The following is a 17,561-nucleotide window of genomic DNA, read 5'->3' on the forward strand; positions in this document are numbered from 1 at the left end:
CATGTCTGTTTGTTTGTCCCACAGAATCACATCGCCTTCGCTGAAGTCACATGACGTTGAAGCCCCTGTTTACCAGACACACTGGACATCATCGCTGTTCACTGTCCAGCTGTCATAGTGCAATGCTAATTCTCACTGTACATTATCATTTTGAATACGCTTTCTTCGTCCATGTCGGTGTTTAAAGATCCTCGGTCTTGACGTGAAATAACAGCGCATTTAAAAGACTTCCTGCTTCTGCACATTTTTTTTTCATTCGCTCTGATTTTTTTTAGCACACTTTAGACCGGGTGGTTTTAAGTCTGTATGTCTGAGACTAAAAGTCTATGAAGGCTTAAAAAAAGAAACTTAACCCTGGCTACTTCTGCAGTTTGTGTGCAGCCTTTGATTAAGGACAAAAATCTATGAATTACCCTACATCACAAAGACACAGCAAAATTGTTATATTTTTATGGAAGGTGATCACATTTTTTTTGGGATCTTTTATTGATTTCATTAAAGCACTGCATTCAGTAACAAAAAATCAATTATATGGATAAAGCTGATACATGAATTATCTCCCGAAAATATAAGACATGATATTTTTTATGTTATACAATTTTTTATGCTTGTAAACTAAACAATTTATTCAGGTTCTTTTGATATGAAGGATGAAGGGGCGTCACGTTAATACTGTGTTGTACACCACACATGAACTATGTCCATAGACAAACAAAATGTTAATGTTTTACATGTCCGTGAATGTTATTTTGTGTGCTAAATGATATGCCATCAGTTACCACTGATTGTGTGTATGTGCGCGTGTGTGTGTGTGGGAAGATCCATAGAGAGGGTGTGAGAAAGCCAACATGATTTAAGCTCATTGTTACTTCACACATTAATTCTTAAACAATCGACCAGACAATCACTTGTATTTCTTCGATACGATTTCAATAATTACAACAGATAACTGAAAGGAATAATGTTGGTATTATATACAGTCAGAACAACATATTGTGGGCATCCCCCGTGCAATTGGATTTGGTCTCCTGATCAATGTTGTGAGAATGAATGGCAATCTGTTCGATTTCTATTCTCTCATACTATTGCTCACAACTTTAAGGAGGAAATAAAAGCCAAATAAGATGTAAATGTTATTCCCATAAGAAGATTCATTAAATATCGTAACATCGCAGGCATTATGCCAAACGATCTCAAAGTCTTGCTTTTCAACATCCTCTGTCACATTTTAGAAATGTTTAGACGTTTTGTAAATTGTTTTTGCAGATTGTTCCGCAAAAGACTTGGTTTCCAGCTCAAGATATCTTTGAAAGAGTTTTATCTGCATTTCCTCAGATGTTTATGTGAGTTTATAACATTGAATTTAATTATCCTGCCTTTACATTTAACACTAGGCTAGTATTCACCATCTCTATTTATTAGTATTCATATTTAATGTAAATCTGAGTATTTTACATGTAGAGGTATAATACTCATACTTGTTCATAGTAAAATCACATTTACATGCATCAGCTACTCTGTATCAGCATAGTGAGGTGAGATAGGAGAAGAGATGACACTTTAAAAGATACCTCATAAGTACAGGTGAAAACACATCCAATGTCAAATATGGCATTGTGCTTTAAATCATAATATTCCTCCAAAAGATTATTGCCAAAAGGGTATGCAGATGAAGAATAGCATATTCATCAGAAGCAATAGAAACAGTTCAACATATATGTGTACACACACACGTACACACGCACATGTGTGCAGGCACCCACTCAACCTATTTTTTTGTTGAGCACTTATAAATAATATGCATAGTCATTTAAATAGCAATTGTTGTGATTACATCAATTTGAAGTGGTATTCTATCCCATGAAGAGATTTAGCTCTCCCTGAAATGAAGTGTATTTAGCTCTTATATTAAACTGGAAATATTCTATGATAGCACTTTAAATCAAGCTGATTTCAACATCCCCAGCTTCATCTCAGTTTGAAAAAATAATAACCATAAAACTGCTGCTTAAAAATACATATTCAACTAAAATCAATTTTGAAAAAATGAAATGTGCATAGCAGCTCTTAATTGTTTTGTGTCAACATAAAATTTAAATATGAATGATGTATTAATATAAGTCTCAATGTTTTTGATGAACATTCTTGCAGTTTTATTTTCTTACAGCTACTGTATGTGCAGTTATGTCTTGACACAGTGTAATGTATGTGTGTCTACAGAGGGTGCATAATTGTCTCATAGTTTTCTAACAATTAAAGTTAATTTAATATCCCAGATTCATGTAAATTACAACTATCAATGATTGGTACCAATGGCATTGTTGCCAATGTTTTAATCTCTGGTTTGTCAGTACAATGCCTATTTTACTTCTGTTATTTTACTATTTTTTGTATCATATACTGCAAAAATACAGAACACATCACAAAGTCATTAACAGATTGTACATAATTCTGGGATGTTGCATATTGCATCTATGCAACATTTTGGAAAAATATATTTTTGTTGCTTCTTGTTCTTTAAATTATTGTTCACAATTTCGACTGTTATATTGTTTCTAGGGTAGCTAATTGTATTGTGAGGATATTATTGAAATTCTGATCAGAAGGTGTTGTTTTTATATTATTCCATTGCAATTATTTATCATGTTAACTTTTCTGTTTCTTTTATTACACTTTGACCTTTTACACTGTAGAAAAATAATGTACAGTCTTTGAATAAAAACTAAATTACACATAAGTGTGTGTTATACTGTAAGCGAAAATGATCTGAGACAGCCTGCCAATGAAATCACCTGGAAGCTTTACAACCATACTTTGAAAATTTGGATGAAAAAGATCACTATTGGACAATAATCATTTGGGACACAAAATGGCTGCCGGGAGTATTGGAATGGGTTCATCTGCATTGCAGAACCTGCAGAATGTGTTTCAGTGTGAAGTCACGATCCTGCTGTTGCTCAGTCTGTGGGGGTTCAGGATTCTGTTGTCGTATTGTTTGGCACCTCATATCCTTAAGGAAAACAACCAAAAAACAAACAGGGAGAGAGTGATTTATGAGCAACCCATTTGTATCTGTCTACCAGTGAATTGTTTGTTTCTTGTTACAGTCATGAGAAAAAAAGTGATTCCTATCATTTAGTTGCAGTTACGTAACTGCAGACTTTGTTATCCAGTGGGGCAGGTGTATCATTGTGTTCCCTTGGGGTGGGCTGGCTAGACCAAGATTCTAACAGCGATGATGGTTTGCGTCACAAATCCGAGGAACAAATTTTTAAAAGTTGCATTTTTTCAACAATTGCATATCACTATGGTCTAATGGTTACTGATATAAACAAAGGAAAAACATTGATCCTGGGCAAACTGCCATAGCTTTAATGGCCTATAGCCTGAATCCCCCTACCAAATCTCACTGCCGTTTTGAGAGGTTAGTCTTTCTAAATGTGTCTCCTGAATAAAAAGGAAAGTACATTCCATTGTTACAACTTACAAACAACTTAGCCTCTGGGTGGCTCAATATGTAACTCACCCTGCGACTGGGTGTTTGAGACCAGTTACATCATTCCCAGCTATGGGTCTACATTGATGAGGCAACAATTGGCAACAATAGGGAATGTAAGGGGGTGTTAGCCACCATTTCTATTGGTCTCATCTCTCTATAGCAGGCACTGGTCAGACCAGGCACCAGCGGATACACAAAAGAATATGCTGACCTCGTTACCCTCCAGCAATGGGCAGTGTGTGATTGATTGCATACTCTGTATTCAGTAAAACAGCTTATCTTTTCACATTGGGGGCCTAGATCAAGGTTTTTCTGTTCCATTAATTAATTACAGTGCATTAAAATCCATACGGACAGTTGGGTACACAGACATGGTGATTAAGTGGTACGATCTCTTCAGGACAGATCTGGTTCAGAGAGAGCCAGATACAGTGTGAAGCGGTGAGTCTTCAGGAAGAGACCGGAGGTGTTGAGCGACTCAGTGTGGGGTCAGGGACAGGCCATGCAGAGGGAAGGGAGTGGACAGATGGGGCAGCAGCAGTGGATGGGTGGTGGAGGGGGCAATTGAGGGGTAGAGTGGGAACAGGGTGTGGAGCTATGTGTTAGCAGAGGGGTGATTTGTAAGTTCCAAAAGCTCTTGAAGTGAACGCAGCAGAGGGCTAGAAGGTGGGGGAACAGATGGGCAGGGAGAACAGCATTCGAGCAGTGCACCAATGAAAGGGTTGAAATACAGTTTACATTGAATGTTGGCCCGCGTGGTGGACTAGTCCAAATGGAAGCATGTACAATGCTGGAAAAAAATGTCTATTATGTATTGATATGGGACGGTTGTTCATCTGTAAAATAAGGAAATAATCCCAGGCGTGTTAGCAGATAACGACAGTGAGCTTCATACATTGTAGAGAAAAAATTTTTTCTTGATTGGGCACTGTACTCCACAGTTTACAGTTATGTAATCAAACAATTCCCATGTGGTTAAAGATTCTCAGCTTTTATTAAAGGGTATTTTGGTTCCACTATGTAGGAATTACAGCATGTTTTATTCATAGTCCCCCCCCCCCCCCCCCCCCCATTTCAGGGCACCATAATGTTTGGGATAAAAAATGGTTTTACAGGTGTTTCTGATTACTTGATTGTTTCCTTAGTGTAGGTATACGAGAACATTCAGTATCTAGTCATGATTCTAGGCTTTTGATTGCCTTTTGATGACCAAAGAATTCTCACCATAGTGAAGAAGGCATGGATGTGTCAGTCATACCTAAAATAGCCTGCAGAGTTCTGGAAAGACAAGGCCAAGCATCCCCCCCATCTGTGAAACACGGTGGTAGGGGTGTTATGGTTTCGGCATGTATGGCTGCCTCAGGTACTGGCTCACTTGCCTTCATTGATGATTTACGTAAATGCTGATGGCAACAGCATAATGAATTATGAAGTGTAGGGAAGGGCTTGCAATTAGCTCCCGAATCAAGCAGGAGCTGAAGATGGCTGCAGTGCAGGCCACAGAAGATACTCATCACCAGGTGATGTCAGTGGGTTACAGACTACAAGTTACAAGCAGTCATTGCATGCAAAGGATAAGCAACAACGTACTAAACATTTGTAAACTGAAATGTACAAAAAAAAGCTGAGAATCTGAACGTCAATCAAATGAGAATTGTTGGAATACAAACATAAAATTGTGGCATACAGAGGCAAATTAAAAAGATTTATTGAGCTCTACTTTCATAAATCACATACACCTCAAGTCACCTATAAATGAGGGATTAAGCGTTATACTATTGATTACTGCGAAAACAGCAGTACACTCTCAATTTACTTTCAACTGAGTCTCTTATAGAGAGCTGTGAAACAGTATTATATTTTAATTAGGACACAGGGTCCAGGGATGTGAATGTTTATGTGAATGATATTTCTTTCTGAAAACTTACTGAGAGATAAGAGGCCAAAAATAGACTTCCAGTGGCTTCTTACTTTGTCATACATTGTAAAATCACCATTCAGCTGAAGCTCACAGCTCTTTTTAAAGAACAGGTGTGAAACCAGGTGTTGGGTTTCTGAATATAAAGTGCAGTTCTTCTTAATGTAATGTAATGTTTTGGAGCAGAAGCTGTGCTGCATGTACATGGCTTCACACAAGGAAATATCACTGAATATATTCAGTAAACAGGTGTGATTCTAGTCTGGTGGGAATTTGTACAATGAAGTAACATCATGAGAACAATATACAGGAACAGCTTACCTTGGGCCGAGGTGCCTGGCTGTCTGGCTGACTGTCAGCAGGGTGTCCTGAAGGTCCTGTCACTCTTGTATCTCCTTCACTCTTCCACTCGAACGGTCTGAACTGAGAACAAGCCTGCTGGCTGGAATCTCTGCTGTCACTTTCCCAGAGATAGAGGTGTGTGCTGGGTAGAACGTGGCCTCGGTTGACCCCTCTGTAGATGGGCTTCTTGTAATCATCATGGCACAGCCTCAGGCAGTACCCCCCCGGTCCCCAACTGCAGTCTGGGAGCTGTTGATGGGTCCTCCCAAGTTCCTTCTTCCAACTTGCACAAATATGCCGTGCATGTACTCCTTCACAACCCAAAACCATGCTTGCCGCCCTGCGACTGACTGGTCCAGCTTCATCAACCGACACATTGCCACTGTGTGACCTCACCCTCTGCTGCACACTTATGACAGGAGTCTTGGGCCACAGGTTCTGCAACTTGCCAGATGCCCTGGTCTTGAGAACTGCTGTTTTGTGTGGCCAAAACATGCTGCCAGCTGAGACAAGGTGGTCTGCCGGCTTTGACGTTTTCTGATTTCTCCCAAAGGCTGTTTCTTTGCTTGGATCTGCACTTGCAGCAGAGAAGACTCTCGGGGTCAATGGTACCAGGCTTTTCACTCTTGAGTTATCAGGAGACATGGGGTGGATATTTGGGCCAGTGCATTGTTTACAAGCTGACATATCTGACTTCTTGAGAACAGGTTGAATGCTGGGCATATCAAGCTGCTTGTACTTATGTTCCTTCAAAGCCCTGTTGGGTGACCTGAGCCGAAGGATAATCTTCTCAGGTACATCCCCACCAGGATGTTTCGCAGGAACTTGGCCCGCCTCTTCAACGCTAGATGGCACTTGGGCCAGCAAATGACATGATACCACAATATTCCGCTCATCCAGGCTTTCACACTTCTGTTTAGATACAAAGGTCCCCTTTTGGGAAACTCTACTCCCATCTATAATAAATAAGAAAACACAAATGTTTCTAAAGTACCAACCTTCATCGATTTTTGTCAGGGTTCATATCATAGAATAAGAGGCTGCATTATATTTACGTTCATCCAAAACATTCAGAAATGTACGGAATACGATTTACTTCAATTTGCATTGAGAATTTAAAGACATAAAAGCAAGTGCTTGTAGCTCACAGTAGTACCACCATGACCTTAGCTGTACTTTCTAGGCTGAATGAATATGAAATGTATGCTCCAAGACTTTCCTGTCATTTGACTTTATATTTTATTCTGCCTCCAAATTCCCTATTTATAGCTTTCCTCACAGAGAAGCAGTAGGTCTTTCCACTGCAGAATTTCCTTTTTAGCTTAGCCTGTGTAAGGAGCCAGCACATTAGAATTGCTGAGACAGCTTCAACATGTTAGGGCTATGATTAATCAGAGGTAATAACTATAAATGTCAGGTCCAAGTCCAACCCCCGCAAATGCTGATCAATAATGTACTTGCAGCTGCCTTCCGGAGGATTGACCCTAGCTAAGGAAGCAGGGACAAGGTTTTTGAACTAGTGCCACAAATGGAAAGAGCTGTCCTGGTTTTGTAAGATTGCATCAATCTGGTCTTAATGAGGTCTTTCTGTGGTATGAGTAGACACACATGCATGTGCACTTGCACACAAAATGGAAACGGCTAGGAAATGTTGAGAATAAATGGATCAATGAAGCTATTTTCTGTCTTGATAAAATAAGGGATGTTCTACAAGTATTCACACATTTACGGAGTTTATATACGTACACTATACCACTGTCTAAATTATTATATTGCATCATAAATCGATGGTCTCCTATTTTTACTTACAGCAGAGATCATCAACTTCATCACATACCTCCCAAGCACTGTAGAGTGGATTCATTTTGCCATTTCTGTGGAAATATTTTTGAATTTGTTACAACTCAATTCATTAAACATCAATGTGTTATAAACACAAAACCTTGATATTCTAGTTGGTTTACCAGGTACAGAACTGTAGGCTGAAGGGGAAATAATGGAAGATAATTTAGACAAAATTTTTAAATGCTCTTATGAGGCTACATGGAAGATTGAGACCATCTTATTCTGTTCTAAAACCAAATTCTGTTTGCATGCAAGTACTGTGCTATACCAGTGCTCAGTCATGAGTGCAGTCATCACCAACAGACTGGATTATGTTTAAATAGAACCTCAGAGAAACCTGCCCACCAATTTGGGCAGGCTCCACTGACATAGATTAGTTTAGTCCTGTACAAAATTGAGGGCTGTATAGAGAATCTCAATTCCAAAATGGAATTTAGTCTTGAAATAAGATGTAAAACTGACCCAAAATGTTTGAACATTTAAAACTGGTTCAACAGGAATGGATTAAGCCTAGTCCGAGACTAAATTCAAGTTTGAATGGAGATTCTCCAGGGCTAAACCTAATCTGTGAAATGGGCCCTTAATGAAGTAAGATGTTAAATAATTAATGTCTTCCCATTAATAAAACCTCTAAGCCTTTAAAGAATATCACAAAGGACCATGTCTGAGCACTATGCTAATTTAAAAAATGTGCATTACAGGTGCAAAACAGGTGCATTACATCAATATTACACTCCAAACATCCATCATTCTTTCAAACAAAACACACACACACACACAAACCCACACATACACACACATACACACACAGTGTATATGACAAGTACCCTACTGTAATTGTGCCTGTTGAACAGAGAGCGGGGCACTATGTGATGATCTAAGAGATAGCTCTGCTTTGTAAATCTATAATAGCCCAGCTATGTAACTGTGAGCTAAATTGGATACTGATTTATAAACTTGTACTTAATAATTTCTTTAAATTATTTTTAAAGAAATGATGCTAAATAATAATCATTGCAAGTCCCCAAACTAGTCGTAAAAGGGGTAATGAACCGATACTCTCTTATGTGACTTACTGAAACACAGCTCTGTGTCAATTCATGCAGCAGAGGAAGGTGACTACTTACATTCAAAATGGAAATACCTATATTAACATGAAGGTATGATTTAAACAAAAATAATTCTACCTGTTCCCTGTAGGGTAAGGTCTTCGTGGATACTGACACTCCTTCATATTCCCCTGTCTGTGAATCCTAATGTAATAGAATAGATAAGAGCAAGCAGTTACACTCAAGAATCAATTTCACCCCCGCTGCTGTAATTACTTTGATACACAACAGTAACCAGGAACGTTAACACGACTGACTAGTTTCATTCAATACTCTGACTCAAAAATAGAGCCAACAGTAGTTCCCTAAGTCTAATTGGGAAAAGGGAGGTTTTAAGACCATTTAAATCCTGTACCAAACCTTTTTAACATAGCCTTATAATGCACACTTCTTGTATTTATTTATTGGACCAAGTATCAGGGAAAGAACTGACCTCTTAGAATGAGAACCTGAATGTCACCTGTCTCACCTTGCCACGTTCCTTTTTCAAATGTCATTTCAAGAACCTGCTCAAGCGCATAGTATTATGAATTTATCCCATATATACTCGCTACTCTCACAACAGAGAAGAAGCCAATGGACAGAATTTAGTCTAGTTATTGCTTTGGCAACAGTGTCTATGCAACAGTATGTAAGCCAGTTTGTCTGGTTTTGCTAAGCTACAGTAGCTACAGCTCTGGCGGGATTGCCTTTTAAATGAAGGAACTCTCCACACAGCAGATAGGGTTACACTATAAAACTGAAACACAATTTCCAGTCAGCCTGGGGCACATGTCTGAAAGAAAGAGAGTGGTGTTGTACTATGAGCAGTTGTGACGCAGAGTACAGAACATAAGTCCCTGTCAGCATCTAATGCATTTATTTTAAAAATGCCTCATACTAAATGTCTAAAATGTTTGAAAACCTAGACATTTGAGGGAACATATGGTTTTGTTATCCAAAAGATGACACCCTTAACTAGAAGATGTACACTTTATTAGGAACACCTGTACACCTACTTATTTATGCGATTATCTAATCAGCCAATTGTGTGGATGCAGTGCAATGCAAAAAATCATGCAGATACGGGTCAGGAGCTTCAGTTAATGGTCAACCAGTGATTTCCACCGTGGTATGATTGTTGATGCCAGACAGCATGGTTTGTATATTTCTGTAACTGCTGATCTCCTGGGATTTTCATGCACAAAACAAAATACATCCAGTGAGCAGCAATTATGCGGATGAAAACGCCTTCATGTTGGAGAACTTGCCACAGTTCTTCTGCAGACTTTGGTTGGCTCCTTGCTTCTGATTCTCAGACAGGCTTGATCAAGTTTTTAAATACAAAAATGTTTCTGTACAATTTTATATTTTGGAAATCTCAAAAGTGTTCTTTTATACCAACACACACAAAGAAATAAACATACATAATAAAGTCTAGGGTGCCTAAGACTTCTACACAGTAGTGTATATACATATATAAAAAAAATATATATATATGGATAGTCATCATGATAATCTATATAGTCCTTTTATATAAATGTTTTTCTACTGTCAGGGTAAGCAAGAACCACCTACCTTTTTATTATCTCCACTCACAGTGCCATCTGATTAACCCGTTCAAATGTGTTTGCTATAGTATGCATTTTCCAGCACTGACGTCATTTCCAGGTGACCTTGTGGTGAATTTGAGCTTTTGCGTTTTCATGAAGACTGTACACGAGAGTGTCCAATATCACCGGAATGGCAGGAGTACTTATCTTATAACTTTCTCAGGAAAATGAAGTCAGCCTAAACACCATCAGTGGAGGCATTCCAGGGGCGGATGCAGTGACACAGGGCAATAGTGTGCAACTAATTATTATTATTTGCTTTTTTCAGGCAAGCTACGAGCCCTTAATTTATCTGGACAAAGCAGACACTTATGAATACTCCAGCCCAACAGCAGCCGTTTTCCTAAGCGCAAATGTATTCGCTATTATCATTTACCTTTTCTGTACCAGTGCATTTTCCACTTGTTTGTTAAAAAATATGCAACCCTTCACCCTCTCCTGATTGGTTTGGCTGCAGAACAGGCACTACTAGCTCAGAAAATGCTATGGAAACATAAACAGGAAAACAACCTGCTTTTATTTTATTTTATTTTACAGCTAGGCAGGGCACACGACAGTGAACCATTTGATGTGTGGCAATGGTATCAAACAAATTCATATTATTTATAGATCTATTTCACCATGTTTCTAGCCCCCTAATGTTGTAAATTATCCACATTTGGAATTCCTGGTAGTATGAGGTCCATCCCAACACCCTCTTAATTCAAAACAATGCAGACCAATGCAAGCAAAATGCATAATCACATTCTGCCCGGGGAGTCAGTGTGTCAGATTGTGCTACGTACACATGTACTGTACTGCAGTCAGCTGATCCCCAGAGGCATCGCCCCTTGCGTGACTTTGCAGGAAGGACCCTGCTGAATGTAACCCTCACTTCTCGTATGCTGTCCAGCAGGGCTCTCTCACACTCAGGATCCAATACCAGACTTTATGGTGCATCACTGCACTGAGAACCCAAACTTTCCCTAGACTGGCCACCGAACAGCCTCATACAGAGCTGCTGTAGATTCTCAGATACAAAGCTTCATTATACTACCAGTTTTATTTTCAATAATGAGCAAATTCCGTTTTTTTAACATCCTTATGTTTCCAGAACAAAGCGTGACACTGAACGTCAGAGAGAACACTTTCAAGTATGGATACTAGTGGACAGAAAAAAAGAGGAATAATATAATTTTAAGACTGAAATAACCAAAACTCAGATCTATTTTTCAAATGTAATTTATAGAAACAGTTTGGATTATAATACAATTGCTGATATATGTGATGATACATTGTGATATCTGGATCTGAAACAATATGAGAAATGGCAGGCGTGTTAGAGTGATCAGAAAAAACACATTTCACATTTAAATTTGTTATCAAATAAATTGTGGATAAAGGCCATTTTAAAGCTCTGTTATTTAAAGAGAGCAGTTAAATATTTAATGCGATTAAGCCAAGTGGGTAACCTACTTTAGGATCTAACATGCTGTTCGAACCAACAGTCTGTTCTTTCATGAATGTAGCTATGACAAATCCTTTAAAAAAGCAATGTTTGTATTTCGCCATAGCAAAATTCCATAAAAGGACTGGACTTAATGCTAACAATTCTCTTCATGGCTAAAATACCCAGTTAATAATAAAAAAAACATCCTTTGAATGTGTACAGTATATGTACTGTAAATGTATAAAACAAAATCTTCTTTGCAATACAGTACTTAGCCCTTGTAAAACTACTGTAGGATACATTTACAAAAAGCACTTAGAAATGTGTAAAAATTGTCTACATCTTCTTAAATTTTAAGGCTTCTTTGTTTTTGGAATTGTGTACTTAATCATTTCTATTCATTTCACCAGTCGTTTAAACACACACCACTTTTCACTGTATACAATGTCTAATGAAAACTAAAAACACACACCTAGCCCTGTCGCAAATCTTGGGACTGGTCAATCAGAAACTGAATCAAGTATATTAAACTAGTCAAGTTTAAGATTTGTCATTGAATCTTCAAGACACTTAGTGCATTAGCATGGGTTGTTTCATAACCACTTCTTTGGAAGCGCAATATAGTAAATGACCAAATACTCCTAATAAACCCATATATCATTAGAGCCAGAGGTATGGTAAAAAGAGTTCCCTAGCTAGTGCTTGAAACAGGGATAAAGGGATTAAGCTACACCACATGTGCAGGAGGTCCAGGGTTGTTTTTGGTTCTCAGATACAGCCACTCTCCGCAGTGTAGCCCGACTCCTTAATTCGTTTTTATTAATAAGCTGGTAGAAGGATAAGCAACAGGCTGGAAAATTTTAGCATTTGAGATAAAGCAATTCAGCTCATTTCCATGTTCGATATAAGATGCAAGATAAACAAAATGAAAACATATAAAATGTTGACAATGCATCCGGTGGCAAAAATGTTCATCCCACCATTGTTATAAAATCAATGGCCTTTTATAGTCAGGACAGATTTCAGCGTATAACAAAAAGGTATGCATTAAAAAAGCAATTTAATGGCTGAGGCCATTATTGATAAATAAAAGGGGGTGTATCAGCTAAAAACAAACAGATGGCACATTACCCCCATTGTCAGGGACTGTAAAGCAGGGCTATGTTAATCGTAGTTTTCATTACGATATGAAGGCAGTCATAGATAGTACAGAATGCAGATATTCTTCAAAGCCCATTCTGGTAAATTAACTGCATCTTGGTTCAATGTATTGAGTCACTCCTAAACCCCGAGGCAGAGATATGCAGAGAAGCCTTGGCAAAGGCAATATTGTCAGAGATATTATCATGGAAAAAATGAATGGAGGTGGGTGGGCGGGGGTTGGGAACATCTTTAGCTGGCCTGCGAAGCTGGGTCTTTGGCAATTTCCTGCAGGGCCAAGGGTGGCTCTCTGCTGCTCTCAGAGCTGAGGTCAGGTCTCTGGGACAGGAGGAAGGACTCCCACACTGCCAGACACTGTAAAAACAAGCCAGAGAGAGAATTCGGTTAGTTTTATTGTTTATACAGTATTACAGCAAGCCCTCCTGCACACCCACACACCAGTTTGGTTTTAGAGAATTAAAATGTTCAGGAATACACATGTAGTTGACATGATAATGTTTTTTTAAATATACTGTTCATTTAAGTTCACAATACCCTTTGTCAACATGATTTTTAGAGACTCACTGAAATTGAAGGGGAAAATACCAAAGTTTTTCTTAATGAGCACCACATTCAAAATTAAAATGTCACCAAATACATACTAAAAGCAGACTCCACTGCCTTTCCAAAATAATCTTGATAATAAACAAATTAAATTTATCACCACGTCTTTAGTGTACAGCTGCCCAGAGTTGGTAACAAACCCTTTGAAGCCCTTTAGGTTGGTTTGTTACATCCTCAGGAAACTCAGTAATTTGGTGTGCCGATTACTTTATCACACCAAATTACTTGTGAAATCCCTACCAAATCACAAGGCATGACTAATCAACATGCCTGTCTATGGATTCCATCTTTATTAGCATGCTGAAATAACTGTATAGCACAAGTATTTTTCATAAACAAAGAAACCCAAGAACTATCTTGTGTCCCTTAATGAGAGCCCCACTTCTGCTAAAACGAAAACCTGGAGCTATCTCGGCCCTTTTTGGACAAGCCTGAACACCCCTGGCGGAGATTAGATATACTGTGAATACAGCGGTGAGTTCATTCAGCCGTGAGTTCATACTGTCATCCATTGCGGAGGACTCCTTCCTGCGGGCTATCCACAGAAAAGTGGCTTCGTCCCTCGTGTCAGCCGTCTCAGCAGCAGGTGAGGCATGCTGCTGGAGTGGTTAGTACTTCCTCTGACTTCGCTTCAGCTGGAACGAGCAGCTTTTAATTCCTGTCCTCGTTACAGCACAGGCTATATAGACCAGCCCTACCCATGCAATTAAAGGGGCAGTTCACCCGAAAATTGTTTCCACTTACTCAGAGTATCGATCCATCCGGATAATTTCGCTGAGATACGAAACATTTTCTAGATTTGACTACTTTTATTTTGTTGCGGTTTGCCCTGATATGAACCTGAGTTTTTCTGGTAATCAATGTGCCTACAATTTACTTAACAGCAACATATCTTTCCAAATATAATGTCACAGTTACTCACAAACATCAAAAGTGTCTGTTATTCATTGTCCAACATTGCGAGGTACAGTAAAGGAGTTATTGTATATCGTCTTGGCACAAAGGTTCACAGCTGGCTAACACGTATACGTCCATGTTTTGATAAGCAAGCCAAGCGCAGCAAACAGCCTGCTAAAAGACTGATCAAAACAATTGACACTTTGCCCCAGAATCCTGGAGTGCTTTGGTGGAACACAGTTGCTGAGTTCCCAATTAAAATGTGCATTTTTCAGCTCTGTTGATGTTTGTGAGTAAATTATGATATATTTGGAAAGAGGCATTGAGTTTTTTAAATGTAAATTGTTGGTGGATTGATTATCAGAAAAGATCAGGTCCATTGAGGTCCATTATATTACAGTGAACTGCGTCTAAAAAGTTGTTGAATCTACAAGCACTGGATGGATAGATACAGATGTAGTACTCTGTGTAAGTGGAAACATACTATAATTGCATTTTTGGGTGAATGCCCCTTTATATTCCAATCCATATACAGTAAAAATACTGCTGTCTATAAGCAATGAGAGCAACTGGAGCTTCTTCAATACCAACCGTACAGTAGAAAATTATATTAAGTTTCAGTTTAGCATACCATGGCAGCCTTAAGCCCAGTTTGGCCAGGGGTCTAAGTGGCATTTAAATGGAAACTTGCCCAGTATTTTGATTAATGCCCTCACGGAAACCCTTTCTACTGTGGTCTAGTCCTCCGCTGCTTTTGGGTCTCGCGCATCAGGACTGGACCTCAGGCAAATGCATGGCAGCTGACAGGCTGTCAAAAGCACTTAATCAAAATGGCACTTTCCCCATAAGAGACAGTCTGCTCCCGACCTTTATTAAACAGCTTCTGACAGGGGCTGTGCTCGGGCACACAGACATGTCGCTTCATAATCACAACTGGGTGCGTCTATTTTTGAATACAAAAATAAAGAAGCAAGATGACTCAATTTAATGTGACACTGGAAACCGTTTAAGCATCAACTGCTCGTGCAAGAGATGCCTTTAGAAAAAAGCGTGACAATAAAGCGGCTTCAATCTTAAAATATACAAGATCTCCAAATTCCACATCTCGTGACACAGTTTAATGACATCATTTTACACCCAATTATACCTGGAAATATCCCTCCCTGTGGCATGCCTTGACGGCAATGTTAAGGGAATATATATATACGTTGGTCAAATGCATTTCTCCAGATCTGTTATTGGTCTTTTACATTTTGTATGCCAGTCCATAAGGAAGCACACAGTACCATTGTACTGAAATATGCTTGCTCACAGGGCAGCAATACTGCATACAGCAAAAGTACACATACTTTTTTCATGGCCAATTTCATTTTCAAGTACCTTGAGAATGTTATAATCTATATGTATGTAACATGTAATTAGCGGGATCACATGACTGTGAGATGAGTGTTAAGGCTGCAATATTGTGCATCATTATGCACATAATAGGGAAAATAATTTACCGCCTTTCCTTGCTTCGCTACTCATATAACTCATACAGCATATAATATTTTATGTCATGTTTTTGTTCAATGCAGAAACTCTAGAGACTGTTGTGGTGAAAATCCCGGGAGATCAGCAGTTTAGCAGATATTCAAACCACTCTGTCTGCCACCAACAATCATTCCATGGTCAAAGTCACTTTGTCACTTGTTCCCCATTCTGTAATTTGGTCTGAAAAACAGCTGAACCTCTTGATCATGTTACATGGTTTTTATGCATTTAGTTGCTGCCACATGATTGGCTGATTAAGTTTGTGTACAGGTCTACCTAATAAAGAGCTCAGTGAGTGGATATCATTACAGTCCAAAACTTTAAATAATATGATGATATAGATTTTAGGCCATATCGCCCAACCTTCGGCCAATCTGGGGAAAACACATTATTGGCTATTGGGAATCCTTGCAAAAGACACCATGTTCTCAATTGATCGCCCTGGTTGAAAGTACAATAGGTAAGATTTTTGTTTTAAAACATTGTTACAAAACCATTGTAAATCCCTTATCATTGAAAAAGACTCATCCTCTGCGTGTGATTATAGTCCTTAAATTCGGGTTTCAAAGTGTACATTTGTTGGGCCGTCACTCTGTATCAAACACTGTACAGCTGTACAACAATTCAAGCTCATTGGTTGAAAATTGGTTCTAACTGCCACAGCCAATGGTGTGGGGAGAGATTCTACAGTTCTGACCTCAACGGGGAGTTCGTTCCACCACCGTGGAGCCAGAACAGACAGTAGTCGTGAGCGTGAGGTGGAGGTTCGGAGAGGGGGAGGTGCCAAGCGGCCTGTGGAGGCTGAACGAAGAGGTCTGGCAGGGGTGTAGGGTCTGATGATTTTTTGTAGATAAGCTGGGGAAGACCCTTTAACTGCTTGGAAGGCTAGCACCAATGTTTTGAATTTGATGCGAGCCATGACAGGCAGCCAGTGGAGGGAAGTAAGCAGGGGGGTGACGTGTGAGTATTTGGGAAGGTTGAAGACCAGACGAGCTGCTGCATTCTGGATGAGTTGGAGGGGTCTGATGGCGGACGCTGGGAGGCCAGCCGAGAGGGAATTGCAGTAGTCCAGGTGGGACAGAACCATCGCTTGGACCAGGAGCTGGGTCGAGTAGGGGGTGAGAAAGGGGCGGATTCTCCGTATGTTGTATAGGAAGAACCTGCAAGACCGGGTCACCGCCGCAATGTTCCCGGAAAGGGACAGTCTGCTGTCCATCACCACGCCGAGGTTCCTTGCACTGGGTGACGGCGTGAGTGTGGTATCCCCGAGGGAAATGGAGAGATCCAGATGGGGAAAGGTTTTAGCAGGGATGAATATCATTTCAGTCTTGCCTGGGTTGAGCTTTAGATGGAGGTTGTCCATCCAGCTCTGGATGTCCCTCAGGCAAGCAGAGATACGGGCTGAAACCTGCGTATCAGACGGCGGGAACGAGACAAAGAGTTGGGTATCGTCCGCGTAGCAGTGGTAGGATAGCCCATGTGCAGTGATCACATGGCCAAGGGAGCGAGTGTAAAGAGAAAAAAGAAGCGGGCCTAGGACAGAGCCCTGGGGAACTCCTGTGGCGAGGGGCCGAGGTGTCGATACCGAACCAGCCCAGGCAACCTGGAAGGAGCGACCAGAGAGGTAGGACTC

General features: G+C 39.7%; 2 protein-coding genes across 5 annotated transcripts in view; one reads left to right on the plus strand and one right to left on the minus strand.

The window, feature by feature from the left end:
* plppr5b (phospholipid phosphatase related 5b) overlaps positions 1-2,737 on the plus strand; it is a 68,411-nt gene extending 65,674 nt beyond the window's left edge. For all 3 annotated transcript variants that reach the window (XM_061239408.1, XM_061239410.1, XM_061239409.1), the window contains one exon: positions 25-2,737. In XM_061239408.1, the coding sequence (XP_061095392.1) occupies positions 25-44 (20 nt within the window). In that variant the 3' untranslated portion in view covers positions 45-2,737. The remainder of the gene's footprint in view (positions 1-24) is intronic.
* An 8,773-nt stretch (positions 2,738-11,510) lies between these two features.
* snx7 (sorting nexin 7) overlaps positions 11,511-17,561 on the minus strand; it is a 28,724-nt gene continuing 22,673 nt past the window's right edge. For both annotated transcript variants that reach the window (XM_061240856.1, XM_061240857.1), the window contains one exon: positions 11,511-13,249. In XM_061240856.1, the coding sequence (XP_061096840.1) occupies positions 13,127-13,249 (123 nt within the window). In that variant the 3' untranslated portion in view covers positions 11,511-13,126. The remainder of the gene's footprint in view (positions 13,250-17,561) is intronic.

This window comes from Conger conger, chromosome 4 (assembly GCF_963514075.1).
Source record: "Conger conger chromosome 4, fConCon1.1, whole genome shotgun sequence".
In the NCBI taxonomy this organism is placed as follows: domain Eukaryota; kingdom Metazoa; phylum Chordata; class Actinopteri; order Anguilliformes; family Congridae; genus Conger; species Conger conger.